Raw genomic sequence first — 15,788 nt, 5'->3', positions numbered from 1 at the left:
TTTTTTAAATAATTCATGAATCTTTTCAAACATTACGTATTTTTTTCCTCATAATTATCTCATAACAAACCAAATAGAGATTAGAAAATCAAGGTAATTTGACAAAGAGATATACACACATATTTTCTAGCTTGCTTTGTATGAAATATTCGAGAGTTATTTATAATCAATTCGATAAATAAATTGAAAAAAAGGGTTTTGATAAACACAATTGAATATGTAGCTTATATTTGATTTTGACTTGGTATATATATATATATGTTACATGACTCCTATTGCATGCGAGCACTAACCCTAAGACGTGAGAGAGAGAAAAAGAGGAAATTTATTATTAAATTACGATATATAATAGATTATTCGTTTATATATTTTCAACGATGATTCTTTGTGGGGATTAATTTAGGACCTTCACCCTCAATATGTGGCCGAATATTGTTAAGATAATTAATAATAATAATAATGATGACGATGATGATGTAAGATCCCTTCATTATTATAATATGAAACTCAAAAGGCAGGTTGAAAGCTCATTTTCACCTCCTCCTTAATATTCTAATGATCTTAGGACTTTTCTCCCTCGTCAATTAGATCTCTTAAGCCCAGATCCTATGACTTTATTAAACAAACAATAAGCAATCAAGCTAGCTAGCGAGCGAGCCAGTTTCGATCTCTCTCCAAACAGACGCAATGGCAGAAACGAACTCACCGTTACCGTTACTTTTCCGGAGACGATCAAGCGGTGAAATGAAGAATCTGGCCTCCGTTTCCAGTAGCCTCTTACCGGCGTTCGGAACTGTGGTTGACGATGGATACCTGCACCTCAAGAAATATGTCATCGCTCCTTATGATTTTAGATATCGGTGAGTCTCTTTATTAATTTTCCTTCTCCTATTGACTCAATATTATTCATACTGTGTTTCTCTTTGCGTTCTTCCGGCTTAATTTCATCGTTTAAATCAAAGAAAAAAACATTTAAAAAATATTCAGGTTACTGACTTTCCACCTTTAGTTTTGCATTTCCTAGATTACCTTGAAAGCCTAAATGGTGCAATTAAAGTTTAAGTTTTCGATTCAAGAAGAGTACCCGTATATAATACAAATCCTTCACGTAGCTTCGTAGGAAGTGAATTAAATGATGGGTAAAAAAGTGATGCCGCAACCTCTATAGCGATCAAATCATTTCATTAGAAGAGAGAAACTTCTGCAAAAAAAAAAAAAAAAAAAAGAAGAAGAAGAAGATGATGATAAGGATTCTAAAGGGTTTTCGAATGGAGTGTTTGACTAGGAGTAGGAGTTTTCATTTTGGGGGTTTTTTGGGTTGGGAGTTTCTCTGGGATCCCCCCGTCGGGCTTTGGTTGGTCGAAGTATGCACATGCTGGCGTGCTTTGCGTTATGATATGAATTCTCAACATTGCCCTTGATCGGTTTTTTGACTTTTGTTTGCCGCTCACTGCTCAAGAGGCAGATGAGAACGAAGGAGATGAAGACTTTTTTTTTTTTTTGGTACATTTTTAAAAAGTTTTAAAATTTGAAAAAGTTAATTTTTTTATTTTTTATTATATTTAAATGAATTTTTATATTTTATTTTAAGTTCTATAAATTTTTATTATTAATAATTAATTAATTATCATTAGTTAAAATACTTTTTATTATTTTTATATTTACATGATATTAACATAAAAAATATCATAAATTGTATAATCATGTCACATCATCATCCAATCTAATATATCAACATATCATGTTATCATTTATTATGATAAGTCAAAAATTAACATCGTATGATAAAAATGACAAAGTGACGTTTTAATTAATACTGTTAATTATAAAAATTTATTTAATTCAAAATAAAAGTATAATAATTTAATTGAACATAATAAAAAAATTAAAACTTATTTAATTTAAAAAGAAATAAATTTGATTTTTTTATATATTATGTTTTTTTTTTCTTTCCTATCTATGTTTGAGTTTTCCTTTGATAATATACAAAGTTCCAAAAATGATAATGTGCATAATTGGTTTTACATACTGTTCTTATCAATTATTTTCTATTTCAAAAAACAAAAGAAAGCACCACAATAGACATTTTGCTAATTTCCACGTCAACTTGAAGCATATTTTCATCATTTAAAGGAACAATATTCGATAAAAATCTTAAAGGATTATGTTTCCTTTTTTTTAAATCTTCTAAAGAAAAATGTATGATTTCTTGATATGGTAATGCAAGGGGTGCAGATGGTGGCAAACGTTTTTGGTAGCGCTGGTGTTGTACTCGGCATGGGCATCTACTTTCGAGGTAGCTTTCAAGAAAGCAGCCAAAGGGGCGCTCTTGATCATTGATTTGGTGGTGGATGTCTTCTTTGCCACGGACATCATCCTAACTTTCTTTGTCGCTTACTTGGATAAAACAACCTATCTCCTTGTTGATGATCACAAGAGAATTGCATTGCGGTATGTCACTACATCTCCTTTGCATAGCTGATTACTCTCTTCCTTTCCATCAATGGATGTTATTATTTTATTCTTATCTCGCTGCAAATAGAGAAGTTATTTCAATGAAAATATTGTTTTGATGCCTAGTAAACATTATTTCTTGACTTTTTTGATGAATTTATTAAGTAATTTGAGTCATTTTATCACAATTTCAAAAGAAAGTTATGAATCTCACATTAACTGTGTATTAAAATACAACTAAATATTTAAATATTTATATCATTTTCAACATTCCTTTTATACAACAAAATTATAAAATTCAATAAATTCAAATAGATAATACTTTATACTTTACTTTAACACATATCATCAAATTACATGAGCTGGCCTATGATTTTGGTGAAATGCCAAAAAGGCCAAGGTTTGGATGAAATGCGCGCTGCCCTGGTCCATCAAACAAATGTGCCCCGAGAGAGTTGAAACCCAAACTTAAAAGGCTGAAAACTGCTGAATAAGCCCACCAAAGAAATGAATGCATAGATTTGGCGTGAACTGTCATTAGACAAAATGTGGAGATTTACACAAAGTAATCTCACGTGCATGAAATGATTTCTAAAGTTCTAAAGTATTAATTCTGTCTTAACCTAAAGATTTATGAGTGTGAATGTTTAATAATTGCAAAAATATGCGTTCTAATATCTGAACAAAATTTTGTTCTTACAGATATGTGACACGGTTCTGGTTCTTTATGGATGTAGCGTCTACTCTGCCATTCCAGTTCATATACAAAATCGTCACTGGCAAATGGCATGCTGGTGAGGTCTTCAGTTTCCTCAACTTGCTTCGTCTATGGCGTCTCTGGCGTGTTAGTGAACTCTTCAAAAGGTAAACCAATGTCTAATTTAACAACTACACAGTATTCTTTTAAGCAAACCTCATTTTCCTCTCTTTCTCTCCTGTGTCTGCTACATTCCTTCAAACTTCAAGAGATAGACAACGAGGGATTGAACACAAATACTATCTTATCTAATTTGAAGTCATTTTTGATAGGTTAGAAAAGGACCCACGGTTTAGCTACTTTTGGACAAGACTCCTTAAACTAGTCTGTGTGAGCATCATGTTCTACTCCTACTTTCCTACTCTCCATCCCCAACCAAACATTTACAAGTAAATTTGATTTCTACTCAATGGCAGGTCACGGTATTTGCGGTGCACTCAGCTGGTTGCTTCTATTACTGGCTGGCTGCACGCCACAGAACACCAGCTAAGACATGGATTGGAAGCGAGGTTGAAGATTTTAAGCACAAAAGTATCTGGGTAGGCTACACCTATTCCATTTACTGGTCAATTGTCACTCTCACCACAGTTGGCTATGGAGACTTGCATGCAGTGAATACAGGAGAGAAGGTTTTTAACATGATTTATATGCTCTTCAATATTGGCCTCACTTCGTACATAATTGGTAACATGACAAATCTCATCGTCCATGCTGCAGTCAGGACCTTTGCCATGGTGATTCTCTCTTCTCTCCATTCATTTTCAAAGAACATCTTCCATCTCATAGCTAACAATAGCATACAAGATTAGCAGCACATAAAGTACTTGATGAACCTAGAAATATATTGATAACTCCTTGCTTTGTTGGTCCTAGAGAAAGTCTCTATATAATCCTAATGTTTTTTGGATTGATATGATTCTACCTTCTTCAGTATAGAGATTCAGGTAGCTCAATGCTAGTCAAATTTCACTCATGTATTTTAGACCTTGCATGATGTTGGAGTGCTACTTCACATTTGCATTTTAATCCAAACATATCAAATAGACCATAACTAGGATCATGTCTCGACAGAGAGATACCATCAATGAGTTATTGCGTTACGCAAGCAAAAATAGACTTCCAGATGGGCTGAGAGAACAAATGCTGTCACACATGCAACTCAAGTTCAAGACAGCAGAGTTACAGCAAGAAGAAGTGCTTCAGGACCTGCCCAAGGCAATAAGATCAAGCATTTCCCAGCACCTCTTCCGCAGTACTGTTGAAAAAACCTACCTATTCAAAGGAGTCTCTGAAGATTTTGTTTCTCAGCTGGTAATAATATTTCCTTCTTTATATATATGTATGTATGTATGTATGTATGTATATATAATTCCATGCAGGATTCAAATCTGAAACCTCCCATTTGGTCTGTGGTGTGGGCTACCGTTGAGGCGATGCCTCATCCACCTAAAATGCAAAAAAAAAAATATACTTCACCCTAACCAAATTAGGTTCCCATATTTAACAGTGGATTTTTAGCCGTTAAGTCACCCAAAAAATAATTTGTAATCAAAAACTGCCCCCCTTACTATAGAAATACTATGTTAAAACAAAACTTTAATCGCCTTAGATATCTATCATAAGCACTTTTTCATAATATATTCTTCTTACAGGTATCAGAGATGAAAGCTGAATATTTTCCTCCGAAGGTTGAAATTATTTTACCAAATGAGATACCCACAGACTTCTACATTCTAGTATCTGGAGCAGTGGTATAGCATCATTCCTAGTCATATTTTTATGCCTTCTATTTAACCTCAGATGCAGAATCTAAACTCTCTGAAACTGCAGGATATGCTCACATACAAGAATGGAATGGAGCAGGTATATCTTTGGATACAAGGGTATAATTTCCAAATGCTTCCATTTATAGAACTCAATAACTATCGGTCAAACAGTTAGATGGAACATCTATAAACTCAGAGCATAATATTCCTATTGACTCAGAATAATGGAAAAGGAACTATAATAACAGATTTGAAGGAGCATATATGTTTTCTTTTTCCTTTTGTTTTTCTAATGTTTTAGGATGCAGGGGTAGGGGAAGCACTATCAAAGTACCATTTTTCGTAAATAAACAAAGATATTGATGAAACATGAACACAGATAAAGATGCCTTATTTTGATATCAAATTGAAACTAAGATATGGCAATTAGAGTATAGTAAAAACACAGACCTTCACTATAGAGCCGATACAACTATTGCCAAACAAATATTCTGAAAGATAATGTCTCACAGACTGCTAAAAGTTCAGAAGTAACTGCTCCCATTGCCCACCCAGAACTTCTCTAAGAGGATGTACTTGACCTTATCATTTTATACTTTCAACAATTGCTGCGGTAAATAAAAATAATTAGTTTAACAAAGCAAGGTAGACGAAATCCAGGAAACAAGTATCAATAACTGAACCGCAAGCTCAATTATCAACATCTTTTACTTCTAGCCTAAAAAAGTGTACATGAAGAATTGCTGCATATATCTTAGACCAGAAAGACAAGATACGATCATGAAGAAACCTTCTGATAATTGATTGAGAGACCCAATGAATTTTAGTAATAAGAGAGTTGCTTTCTTGAGATTATAACCACCATCATAAACAAGCATTTTGGACAGTGAGAGAGCTTTTTTAGGGAAAAAAAAAAAGTGAAAAGGCCAAAACACATGTCATATTGTAATGTTAAATTAAAGCTTCTTTCTTTCCATTTGTCATCTTAAACTAATTTCCTTTCTTTCCTTTTTAAGTTTTTGTCAAAACTAGGATCTGCAGATATGGCAGGAGAAATTGCAGTGATTTTCAACATCCCCCAACCTTTCATGGTGAGAACGAAGAGGCTCTCCCAGGTTATCCGGATAAGCCACCACCATTTCAAACAAATGGTGCAACCACAGAGTGAAGATGGAAAGATTATTATTGCTAACTTCATGGAGGTTTGTAAACATTATCATCTTACATACCCATCCATTGCCAGTTCTACACCCACAGGAGAAAAGAAAGCAATAAAGGGATCAAAAGACACGAACTATAAGTGAAAGAAAATTTTTTATGGGAAATCATCCACATGGGACCTAAGGCTGTTGAAAATTATTTTAGACCAGAGCATGTAAAAGACTTTAAATTTGAATGAGCAGTGGGTTGGGGAAAACAAAAAAAGCAATGAAGTATTACAATGAATTCATGGATGATACACAATCTTTATCCATAAATTTTTTATGCCTTTAACCAAAACCTCAAGAGCACTTCTGACTCTTCTATTCTCAGCACTTGAAAGGCTTAAAAGAAGACATGCTACAGGAAATACCTTTCCTAACGGAATTGCTGGCAGAGCAGAGTATAGAGGTATGTCTTCATACTGAACCAATTAGAGGAAAGTAAGCCCCAAATGTGATTATAAGACATGGAATAAAACAGCACTTTATGAAAAATCTAGACCATTCTTGTTTGATCAAAAAGTAGATTAGATTCTATTATGTCTCTTTTGCAGCCTATAGCACAAAATGAGAAGCAACAAAGCAGAGAAGCATTGGATTCCACAAATGCAAATCCAGAAGGTAAATCAAAGCTCCTTGATCAATGATAGCTAATGGAAGCAAGAAATTTCAAGTATATACTATGCAGATAATATGTATGCTCCCATAAGCCCACACAAATTTGATGCACAACCAAAGAATCACACCCTTAAGTTGATAATTGCTAAACCTTATAGTAGCAGCCACTGGTTATTTTCTTATGAAACTAATATAAAATATTCACTTGTGTTCCCTATATCATGTCAACTCTTAACTTGCATCTAATTTTGTGTTTGACATATTTGAGCATATGGGTCAATCTGGTGTTTTAAGGAGGGAAAAGGGTGAGTCTATCATCCATCTAGGATGGAAATAAAGTCTTCCCATGCCATTTAAAATAAATAATATGATCTAGCCTTCCTAGATGTATCAAAAAATAATGAATATGAATCCACAAATGATTGTCTTAAGGTGATGATGAGATTAGTTTCTCCATTTAGTTGTGCTAAAAGCTCAAGCTCATGGATTAGCATGAGATGGTATGCCTATACCAAATGATTTGTTAAATAAATCCAGATATATGTTCTTTTAATAAAATGCATAACATTCTGTAGATATTTGCAATTTAATAATTCTACCATTTTGCAGGAACACCAAACGCTTCCAGTCCTTCACTAAGTGCAAGCACCATCCGGGTGATAATCTATGGGCATCATCCAACCGAAGGAACAATGTCTAGTGACAGATTGGGAAAGCTCATATATTTGCCTGACTCAATCGAAGACCTCTTCAGACTAGCAGGTATCACAGAACTACAAGCTTCTCAAAAAGCCAATACTTGTTTTCTAACTTCCACATGACATGCTAAAAGACTTGAAGGAATGGGAAAAGATGCAACCAACCCAACAAACAAAAAGATATAACCCAACTAAAACTCATTCCTACGAGAAGGTGATCGAGTACATAACAGCATGTTGAAGGATTTGACCTTGAGACCTCAAACATGAAGCTAAGCCTACTAAACCAATAGAAGCAACTTTCCTTTCACACGTCACAACAACACAGACTAAACACTTAACAGATATGATGCCAATTCTAGCAAAAGTGATATCATTAATCCACATATTTGGAAAGGTAATGAATTCAAGAGGAAAACAGCATGTTCTTGGATACACGAATATACACTTAATGAACGAAAAAAAAGGGAGAATGGAGCATCAATGCAGTATACTGAATTTTGTTATACTTGGTTAACGCAGAGAAGAAATTTGGAAAGAGAGGGAGCACAATTCTTATGGCTGATGGCTCAGAAGTTGAAGAACTGAATGCTCTGAGAGAGAATGATCACTTATTCATTGTTTAAATGTTAAGGTACTATTTGATCAGTTATCCATACATTAATCTGTTTATGCAATGATTCTAAATGCACTGGCTGTAAGAAGTTAGGTAGATGATATTTCTAAACAACAAAAGTATTTGCAATACAGCTGCATGTTTATATAAATGGTTGTTTGTGTGTGTATGCATTTGTTTGTGGACAGAGGAGGCAATGCAATGTTTAGCCATTGGGCTTAAGCTTCAATCCTAATATTAACCTATCTTCAGTTACTATGTTCCCCGTAAAATAATGGGAAAGCGGTGATGATAACTACAGAGCTTACAGTTTTCAATCTCTGTTACTCAGCATGTCCAAAATAGTGTACGCAGCTTTCTGAAGCCGCTCCTTCTCTTCCTCCAAACCTTTCTTCCTTTCAAGAGCAGAGTCTTTGCACTTCTCTATCTCTTCCCTTACTCCTGAAGAGTTCTGATCAATTTCACTGCAGAATTTTAATTTAAAAGGTAAACAAAACTTAATTTTCAGGAGAAATGGTGTTTGCAACAAGCTAATGATTTGATTAAACCTGTCTCCCAGAATCTAAAGAATGAGGGAGTGACGAAATGCTGGATCTGAAAAATAGAGATTGAACAATCTTGCAGAAGCACAACATAATACGGGACTGAATGGGTTTAACAAATAAATGTTCTTTGCCATCAACTTATTGCAGGATCATAAGTGAATAAAAAAGCATAGGAAAAGTGATATAAAAGACATGATTCCTGAGTATTTTAGCAGCATTAGGTAATTGATAAACAGAGAATATTATACGACAAAAGCATAGTAGCACAGATGAAACTGTTTCACTTCCATAAAAAGTATCAGCTTATTCGCTAAGGAGACAACAAAATCGAAAAATGAAAACCAAGTCAGCAAGAAGTCCATTCACGAAAACACAGTTTCTCAGCCAAACAAAAAAAAGTAAAGATAGTGCAAAGAGACCAAAAATGATACCGACAAGAATGCAGAGAACAAGAAAAAGAAGAAAGTGGTTATACATGATAATACACCAATTATTTCTTTGTGTAATTTTGGCAAGAAAGCTGAAGTTAAAATGAAGAAAGAAAGATAATAACAAATTTTCCAAAATAAGTTCCACATCGACGGTGTTTACCAGCTGAAGTTACATTCATGATACTCACCTTATCATCTTAAGCATGTTCTCCATTGCCGTCTGAACATGCTGCGACATCTCTGCATTAATTAAATACAAGTTACCATCTATTATTCTGATATAAATAAATATCTATATACGGAAAATTACACGATGTGAGAAAAGTAACTTTGTAAAAAACTTTATAAGCACGTATTTATAAAAATGAAATTTGTCTGCTCAACGTATAATCCTCTAAGGTATAAAAAAGACACAGAAATACAAGGATGACAACCGATCTCAAGAAATTATGCAATTAAAAACTGATTCAGGCTAAGATCCTCACGTTTCACTCTGTTTGTTATACAATTTGAATTGCGCAGGTAAATGATGATAACGAAATGCATTTCTTCAACGTGAATTTTTCAATCATGCGATGATTTCAAGTAGAAATCACATAATAACAGAGAATATTCAATGTAGTTTGAAATCATAACCGTAATGAAAGTAATTATGGGAGGAAGGAAGAAAAAGAAAGTGACGAAGAAACTGAACCATAGACGAGAGAAGACAGCTGAGATTCAGCTTCTGCAACAGCCTGAGATGGTGAACTCGCCATTGCTTTCTTTTCGAGCTTTTAAGAGAGAGTTTTTGAATTCGGTAGCAGAGAAACTGAGAAAAAGTGAGAGCGAGATTCTAAATTGTTTAGTAGGCGCAATTGTTTGGCGGCAATATATTTGCTTTGCCTGCCGCTATTTCTTCCCGTACCTTAGATACGTATAATTTTATCTTCTCTAATTTATTTTATTTTAAAATACGGTATTTCCTCGAGGCAGGTTGACGGGGAAAAAAATAGAAATATGGGCTTTTGGCCTTCTGATGCTAGTGGCCCAGTCCTGTAAAGCTTGGAGCAGGACCAGCACTTCAAGCCTTGAAACCCAATCAAATAGTGGTATCAAACAGATTCTATTTACTTAATTTCCTCAAAATAGAACTCTCCAAATTAGTTACTGCACCTGCAATTCGTTGTGCGAAAGCATCTGGACTTGTTTACAGCCCATTTCAGAATTCTGTTCCCATAGCCCAAACTTGCTTTTCTTTCGACTTCATCATCAAAAACACCTGCTTCCCACAGAAATGACCAACAGAGCAAGATCAAATCTTATTTCAAGCCCTGCCCGAGCATTCACCGGCGCCGGTGGAATACAACGATACGTTGGAAAAACACTACCTGAATTTCAAAGCTCTTTGTTGCCGTAAGGATTAAATGGCAACTGGTACGAGTCCGGATTTATAAAGCCTGAGCATTCAATGGCCACACAGGAATTTGAACAATACATTGGAACAACACTACCTGAATCTCAAAGCTTCTTGTTGCTGTCAGGATTCAGTGGCATCTGGAACGAGTCAGTATTTTACTAATTAATTCAGTGGTAATGGTAAATTTCAGTATTTTATCATGGAAAATTGAAGCTAACAACTAAAAGAAAGGAAGGTAGCAAGTTTCTCTACTAAGCCTACAACAATATCGCTAAATTAATAGTAGTTACACCAAATCAAAGTGATAATTGGCAGTACATATTGAATCATGGAAAAACAACACAATACCTAAATACATTTCTGTCACTAGACAAACGATTACCTAATCAAACAGACAAGTACACGACGGATGGCACTGACTAGTACTGATTCTTCTACTCCTTCCTTTGCTTGCACTCAATACTCTTCCTCTTGAAAAAATAAAGGAAGAATATGAGATGCAGTAGCAATAAATTCCACAGTAAACCCAACGCTAATTCCAATCTCCTGATTTTTCTAATGGAAATCATTCCGAAACCAGCTCTCATGATCGCCGCAACAATTACGAGGATGTTCTTTCGGTCTTTCCCAAAAAACAAGGGACCGGAAGCGAACTGGGCGGCGGCGAAACAAAATTAGAACCGGCAAAAAGATCGTTACGAATCTTGAATTCCTTGACCTTAATTTGCTTTTGCATCGTTTCCGGATCTGGACCCAACCGGTTCGTGGACCCCAACGCCAAATCAGACTCCTCTTCACCACTCGATCCGTGGATCCTTCCACGATTCGTCTTCTCAGCAACGGGGATCAACTTTTCCCCGCGTTTAAGGATCTTGACCTGGCCCATCACCAGATTCTTCCCAGGCGATTTGACCACCATGGATTCGGATTGTCTTCTGTTATTCGATTGGAACCTAGCTGAACTCCTCTTCCTACCACGAGAGCTAGAACCATCATTGCCGGATTTAGGTTTGATCGTGTTAGGGTTAGGGTTTCCACGAGATCTCAAAGGACGAGCTAGGCTCAGGGTTTCGTGGCGTAAACGATTACCTACACACTCTTCGGGGAGAAGAATCGCCGTTGCCATTGGATTTTAGAAGGGGAAAAGAAACGCCAAAGACAAATGAAGTTCCAATGCGATAATACGAAGATTAGAGATGCGATGGGGGTATTAATAATAGGTTTTCAATGCTTGTTTGATGGGAATTAGGATTTCTTTGGAAATAGGAAATATGTAATTATTCTCACGTAAGTATCTACCACCGCCAAAGCCTCAGGGTGATGATAGGGTCACGCGGGTTGCAGCCTGCTTACGTGTAGCTGTTTCATTGGTTACATGGACGGCCGGTCTTTTCTTTTCTCTCTTTTTATTTAGTAGTGTAATAAAGCCTAGCTTATTGAGTCGGCAAAACTCAAAATGCTAGAAAATTTAAAATAAAAATAATTTTTTATTTTTTATTATTTTTAATTAAGTTTTTTTATTTTAAATTAAATAAAATTTTATATATTTATTTTAAATCAAATAATTTTTTATACTTAATGATTAATTAAGTCAAAATACTATTTAATTAAAAATAAAAATATAAAAATAATTAAATATAATAAAAAAAATTTATTGAAATTTTTTTAACGGTTTAAAAATTTATTTAAACATTATATCCTTAAAACATGATTGAAAAAAAATATATTAGTACTTGTTTAGGGCAAACAAAAAACTCTACCCACTAATGAGTAAATGGAAAGACCTTTTTTTCTTTTGAAATTATTATTTTGACAAAATATACTTAATTTGCTTCACTTATCGTCGACTCAACTCAAAATTATTAAAAAGGTTAATGTAATAAACAAACATGATGAACCCTTAAAATGACATAAACCCAATTTCAATTATAATTTAAGAAGTTTTGCATGATAAAAAATTTGTATAGTGAAATGTAGCAAAAATTGATCAAATCTTAAAAGACTTATGCATATTGCTAGAAAATTTATTTTAACGCAACTTGGATTGATTATAAAAATTATTTGTCAAATTTAGATATTGGTTTGAATCTCAAATAATTTGAATAGGAAGAAGTTTTGAAAAGATAAAACATAAAATTATTGGATCAATTTAAATCCAAGCTTAAGATGTAAAAAGAAAACGGTAAAAGATTTTAAAAAATCTTTAAACCATTAAAGACAATTTAAATAAACTCATATTATTTTATTATGTTCAATTATATTTTTATATTTTTTTAATCAAATAATATTTATATTTTTATTTTAAACTAAATTAATTATTGATTTAGTCAAAATATTATTTGTCGTATTATATCACATGACGTTAATGTAGCATGTTAAAATATCATAATTGATAATAATGTGATATTTTAATATATCGTAATTAATGATGAGATAACATTTTAATGTAATATAATAACCTAATCATATAATATTTTTCACTCTAGAATGAACCCCACATAAGTAATATATTAATATAAAAAGATAAGTAATAGTGTAATTGATAAAACTTAATCAATCATTAAAAATTTATTTAATTTAAAATAAAAATATAAAAATTTTAACTTAATATAATAAAAAATAATAACTTATTTAAATTTTCTTAACTAATCCAAAAGTTTTTTTAAACATAGTGCTAAAGAAAAATTAAACTTGACAAATTGATACCAAAACATGGATAATTAAAAACTTAATTGTTGACGGGCAATAACAAGCCCATACCCGTTACAAAAGTAATCTAGATGTTGTGGGCTTGTTAAGGCCCGTTTAACTAGCAACGAACTGGAGCCCAACACTGTGCTGCAGAGCTCAACCGCGCAAGAGATGGTTTGTATTTGAATCCTTTTCTGGATTGACAAGAGTCCTGGTTCGTGGATTTTCTCTCTTGGTTTGGTCAAATTTCTCTCAGCTTTCATATTCTCCCCAGCGTGCAATCCCCTCTATGTCGGCATGCTGCCATTGAAGCCCCCACGTGAAGGAGGCATTGATATGGCTTGATGCTGATAGAATTGGTGGGGCGAGAGGGAAGGCACGTTTACGACAGAAAATGTTCTTAAATAACTTCGTCAAGTACATTTGGACCTTTAATTTGTCTTAAGGAATCAAGATGCCCATGGAAGATATATACTATGATATGCAATATTTTCTTTTATGTTTTATCTTCGAATTTCAGAGTTTTGGTCAATATTGCTTTCTTTCTGTACGCATTGCTTTAATTTCTAGCTTGACGTTTCCCCACTTGTTCGTTGCCAGCTTTTCCTGTGCTTTTTATATGTCAGTGTTGCAGATTTTTTAGATTGCGATTCACCAGGTAACTTCCAAAACCCTGTCAGAGTTTGTAATGTGGTCTAAAATAGGAAATGCTGCTTAAACATCTGAAGAATATATAAACCTTACGCGAGTGGCTGCTCAAGTCAGTAAAGCCATTTGAAATGAAGCATCTCGTTTTCTCCAGCTATAGGACTGTTCATCTTTGACTTGTTGTAAGGCAATCAGCCACCACTTCGTCATCATTCAATGTCTTGTCCTTATGATGTCTTGTTTTTGTTCAAGTTAAGTCTTATTGTGGGGGAATTCTAAATTTTCCAGTTATCACGATGCGTGTTTGTCGCCATATTGTCCAAATTAGATATGGAGTCTTCTCTAAGCAAACGGACTGCCATACCTTAATTTGGTGAATATCACCAACTGAAAGAAGAGTTATCACTTGATGATTGTTCACCTTCCAGTCTTAGCAGCAACCAGGGTGAAAGTTTTACATTGGGTTGAAATGTGAATTAATGAATTAGTGAAATAAACTGCTATGCCTGTTTGTATATATCATGCGATGGTACAGGCCGGGTCAACTGATGCAGATCATAAGTTGATAATGATGTGTCCATACTCGATTTCATCAAGGAGCTGCATTAGTTGAACATGGAAGCTACGCTGATGCACATGCTTGGTTAGACACCGAGACACAAAATATGGACTGGAATTTCTAGTGAAGCTGATTGGAATATGGGAAAACTGAGTGCTCAGGAAAATTCCCGAAAGCAGCTTGTAGGGTTATCAGGATGGTGATGAAAACGATGAAACCAAAACAGAGAGGACAGAACGATGATGAAGATGCCATTTTCTAATCCGAATTTGCATACCAAGGTCAGACCTGCGCCTTTTTTTCACTCTGTCAAGTTCACCGAAACTCTGACGAGCATGCCTAGGTTTAGTACTGATCAATTTGATAAACGTAGGAAGGCCATTAGGATTGATGATTTTATAGTATCATTCTTTCTGGTAACAAAAAACTTGTACGCGGCCTCCTGATGGACCTGTTTGATTCAAGACCTCGGCCCAGCTATGCCCAACGAAGCTGATGAGTTCACAAACGTTTCAAGCGAAGGTGGGTTGCCAGTGGCCTAGCTGGTTTTACGTATAAACACAGGCACCACTGTCCCAGCCAAGGGGAAGTCGGTTCCTGATTGACAAAACCAAACAAAACTAAAGAGGGGCACGTGCATGACTGCTTGAGAACTTTGGTGGGCAGAGAACGTGTCCACCAGCTGGTCCATTATGAAGTGACAGATCATAAATTCCTGGTGAACAGAACTAGACAACCAGAAGTCATTCTCTACTGGGAATTTGCATCCATATAATAATTTTCGAGCTTTCTCAGTCCTGCTTTACGTGGTTCCCCACTATTAGCTCTTGCAAAAGGCAATATATAATATCTCCTTTGCTCATATGGTTTTGTCCCATCATCGCTTTTCCTTCCATAAAAGGATACCTTATTCCACAGAATTATACATCTATGCTTTTGAAAAAGCAAAATTTTAATTAGGGTATACGGAACTGATTCCAAATTTGTGGCTTGAAATTTTATCATTTATTTACAGTTATTAAGGAAGGTCTTTGGCTACGATGCCCTACCAATAACCACACAAAATAGTGTTAGAAACAGAAAAACGAATTAAATCAAAGTGTGGGATGCGTCGGCATCCTAGTTCTTCACCAAATGAAGAAACGACAGATCATTCTTCTAGACCAAACAGTTGGATTTGAAAGGTCAGAAGATTGATTACACAAAGCACAAATCAACAAGGTTGGGAATTATTATATGTCCGGAATTTTGGAGGGATTTAAGAGATAATTTCCAAACTGACAATGTCTGATGTTATCATATTAAAGAATCAATCAGCACTGCTATTTTGTTATTTTTTTCAACTGTTACTGGGTGACTCTGTACAATGTTGACTCATGACGAGAAAAAGTTTCCAGGGAAAGT

At 34.6% G+C, this 15,788-nt stretch overlaps 3 protein-coding genes across 4 annotated transcripts; 1 reads left to right on the top strand and 2 right to left on the bottom strand.

Moving 5' to 3' along the window:
* Positions 1–555: 555 nt before the first annotated feature.
* On the top strand, positions 556–8,333 carry KAT3 (potassium channel protein). The gene is made up of 13 exons (XM_007011957.3): positions 556–860; positions 2,236–2,451; positions 3,157–3,318; positions 3,484–3,541; positions 3,628–3,945; positions 4,283–4,522; positions 4,864–4,962; positions 5,042–5,074; positions 5,994–6,179; positions 6,511–6,588; positions 6,734–6,800; positions 7,407–7,559; positions 8,018–8,333. The coding sequence occupies exons 1-13, from the start codon at positions 688–690 to the stop codon at positions 8,119–8,121; spliced, it is 1,887 nt and encodes a 628-aa protein (XP_007012019.2). The 5' UTR covers positions 556–687; the 3' UTR covers positions 8,122–8,333.
* LOC18587907 (polyamine-modulated factor 1-binding protein) lies at positions 2,445–9,922 on the bottom strand. Of its 2 annotated transcripts, none has more exons than XM_018128202.2 (4): positions 9,782–9,922; positions 9,276–9,327; positions 8,420–8,575; positions 2,445–2,532 (listed from the first exon to the last, which is right to left on the bottom strand). In XM_018128202.2, exons 1-3 carry the CDS (start codon positions 9,843–9,845, stop codon positions 8,425–8,427), a joined length of 267 nt encoding a protein of 88 aa, XP_017983691.1. In that variant the 5' UTR covers positions 9,846–9,922; the 3' UTR covers positions 2,445–2,532; positions 8,420–8,424. The 2 variants fall into 2 exon arrangements, with proteins under 2 accessions (XP_017983691.1, XP_007012018.1); XM_007011956.3 differs by lacking the exon at positions 2,445–2,532 and adding an exon at positions 5,344–5,585.
* An 807-nt stretch (positions 9,923–10,729) lies between these two features.
* LOC18587906 (uncharacterized) lies at positions 10,730–11,750 on the bottom strand. The gene has a single exon (XM_007011955.3). It carries the CDS (start codon positions 11,610–11,612, stop codon positions 11,088–11,090), a length of 525 nt encoding a protein of 174 aa, XP_007012017.2. The 5' UTR covers positions 11,613–11,750; the 3' UTR covers positions 10,730–11,087.
* Between the last annotated feature and the right edge of the window lie 4,038 nt (positions 11,751–15,788).

This window comes from Theobroma cacao, chromosome 9 (assembly GCF_053813885.1).
Source record: "Theobroma cacao isolate CCN51 chromosome 9, ASM5381388v1, whole genome shotgun sequence".
Taxonomy (NCBI): domain Eukaryota; kingdom Viridiplantae; phylum Streptophyta; class Magnoliopsida; order Malvales; family Malvaceae; genus Theobroma; species Theobroma cacao.
Note: the sequence above shows the minus strand (reverse complement) of the source record. Positions and strands in the feature narration are given on the sequence as shown.